The following is a 758-nucleotide window of genomic DNA, read 5'->3' on the forward strand; positions in this document are numbered from 1 at the left end:
TTATCCACATCATTGGCAATTACAAAACCCTCTGAAGACACAGAAGAGATGGAGGATAACTATGAGATATGATCATCTTAAATGAAAAGCCATACTGATGAGTAACTGTTTACCAGGGAAAGGCACGTCCATGTCAGAGTGTAGCATCTCGATTAGTTGAGCAGTCTTCGATCCTGGAGCTGCACACATGTCCAGAATCTAGTCAGACAAGCCAGAAAGATGGTGGAGATGAGACCTCACAATTATAAAGATTCCCCAAGTGCGGAAAACACACAACACAGAAAAACATTCAGCTGTTGAGATGATGTACCTTATGTTGAGGCTCAATTTTCAGTAGAAGAGGAGGAATCATACTGACTGCCTCCTGTCTGCTAATATTCCCCTGATTGAGGAAATTGGATTAAAAGAATGGCTGGTCAAAAATTATATTTGCATTTATTAAAAAACAAAGAGGTCCCACAGGCATTTACTGATTTGTATTTACCGATTCCGTTTCGCTGACCAAGAACTGGTGGAATTTCTCCAGGAGTGGAGATTTGCGCAGAATCTTTCTGCTCAGGTTAGTGTGCCATGCCAGTTCATCAGGATACCTGTAAGAGCATGTACAATGTTTTACAGATTCCCAAGGACATTCCAAACTAATTTAAAAGTAAGACACATAAGCAAATAACTTTGTATTCATCTTACCAACTTAAGGGCTGAGGAGCCTCGAGCTTCTGCCCATCCACCTCAAGATCTTGAACCTCTTTGAAGTATTT

The 758-nt window shown here is 40.6% G+C and overlaps 1 protein-coding gene across 1 annotated transcript in view; it reads right to left on the reverse strand.

Moving 5' to 3' along the window:
- The window catches only part of LOC107584336 (NOP2/Sun RNA methyltransferase 2), a 21,867-nt gene that overhangs the window by 19,322 nt on the left and 1,787 nt on the right, over positions 1-758 (reverse strand). Inside the window, exons 3-7 of the mRNA XM_016270913.1 lie at positions 688-756; positions 485-590; positions 311-382; positions 114-198; positions 9-31 (exon numbers count right to left, since the gene is read on the reverse strand). Of these exons, the coding sequence (XP_016126399.1) occupies positions 9-31; positions 114-198; positions 311-382; positions 485-590; positions 688-756 (355 nt within the window). The remainder of the gene's footprint in view (positions 1-8; positions 32-113; positions 199-310; positions 383-484; positions 591-687; positions 757-758) is intronic.

This window comes from Sinocyclocheilus grahami, unplaced genomic scaffold (genome assembly GCF_001515645.1).
Source record: "Sinocyclocheilus grahami isolate Dianchi unplaced genomic scaffold, SAMN03320097.WGS_v1.1 scaffold58.1, whole genome shotgun sequence".
Classification (NCBI taxonomy): Eukaryota; Metazoa; Chordata; class Actinopteri; order Cypriniformes; family Cyprinidae; genus Sinocyclocheilus; species Sinocyclocheilus grahami.